The following is an 887-nucleotide window of genomic DNA, read 5'->3' as shown; positions in this document are numbered from 1 at the left end:
TCTCCAATTCATCCTCTTCTTTTCCTTCCTGCCTTTTTTTCCTCTTCCTCCCTTCTTCCTTTTCCTCTTCCCCATCTAATAACCCTTTAAAATGTCTTCTCCATTCCTCCTCTCCAATTTTATTCTCCATTTCTCTTCTCTTTTTCCTCTTCCTATTTATATATTTCCACACCTCCGTTTCTTTTTTCAACATCCTCAGTTCTTCCTCTTCTTTCTTTCTTCTCTCCCTCTGTTTTCTCTCTTGCATTTCTTTCATCTTCTTCTTTCCCTCTATATATTGCATCCTCCCTATTTTTCCACTCCTCCACCTTTTATAACTCCTCTTTACCTTCCTCTTCTCTCTTTTACATTCATTATCCCACCAGTCCTTATCCCCCAATTTCCACCTTCTTATCTTCATCTTTTTCCTCACCATTGATCCTATTATCTTCTCTTTAATTCCTTGCCATTTCTTCTCCACTGTATTTTGATATTCTTCCAGCACGAAGTCCTCCGTTTCCTCTTTAAATTTCACCCTATCCTCCTCCTTCTAACTTATAAATTCCTTCTCTCCTCCTCCTTCCTTGTTCTCTTCCTCTCCTCCCTTTGGTACTCTTCTTTCTTCATCCTCCTCCTCTTCCTCTATTCTTAATTCTAGTGGCATATGATCCGACTCTATTCTACCTCCAATTACAAAATCTTCTGCCTTACAATATATTTCCTCACTTACAATTACATAATCTATCACCGTATTTCCTCTAGCGCCTACATATGTGAATTCCCCTTCCCAATCCCCTTTATAATCTCCATTTAATACATACCATCCTTTTTCTTGCACCCACTCTATTAATCTTCTCCCATCCTTTCCTATCATTTTATCCTTACTTCTTCTACCCTCTCCTTCTTCC

At 38.7% G+C, this 887-nt stretch overlaps 2 protein-coding genes across 7 annotated transcripts in view; one reads left to right on the top strand and one right to left on the bottom strand.

Moving 5' to 3' along the window:
* LOC116851842 (nuclear fragile X mental retardation-interacting protein 1) overlaps window positions 1–887 on the top strand; it is an 87185-nt gene that overhangs the window by 30007 nt on the left and 56291 nt on the right. The window lies entirely within an intron of this gene.
* The window catches only part of LOC116851844, a 2839-nt gene continuing 2367 nt past the window's right edge, over window positions 416–887 (bottom strand). The window contains exon 3 of one of the 2 annotated variants that reach the window (XM_032831684.1): window positions 416–830. In XM_032831684.1, coding sequence (XP_032687575.1) covers window positions 530–830 — 301 coding nt within the window. In that variant the 3' untranslated portion in view covers window positions 416–529. The other variant, XM_032831683.1, reaches the window with a different exon arrangement.

The sequence above is a fragment of the Odontomachus brunneus genome, unplaced genomic scaffold (genome assembly GCF_010583005.1).
Source record: "Odontomachus brunneus isolate Ranch 3 - 2012 unplaced genomic scaffold, Obru_v1 Obru_scaffold_194, whole genome shotgun sequence".
NCBI lineage: Eukaryota > Metazoa > Arthropoda > Insecta > Hymenoptera > Formicidae > Odontomachus > Odontomachus brunneus.
This window is presented reverse-complemented; position numbering and strand designations above follow the sequence as displayed.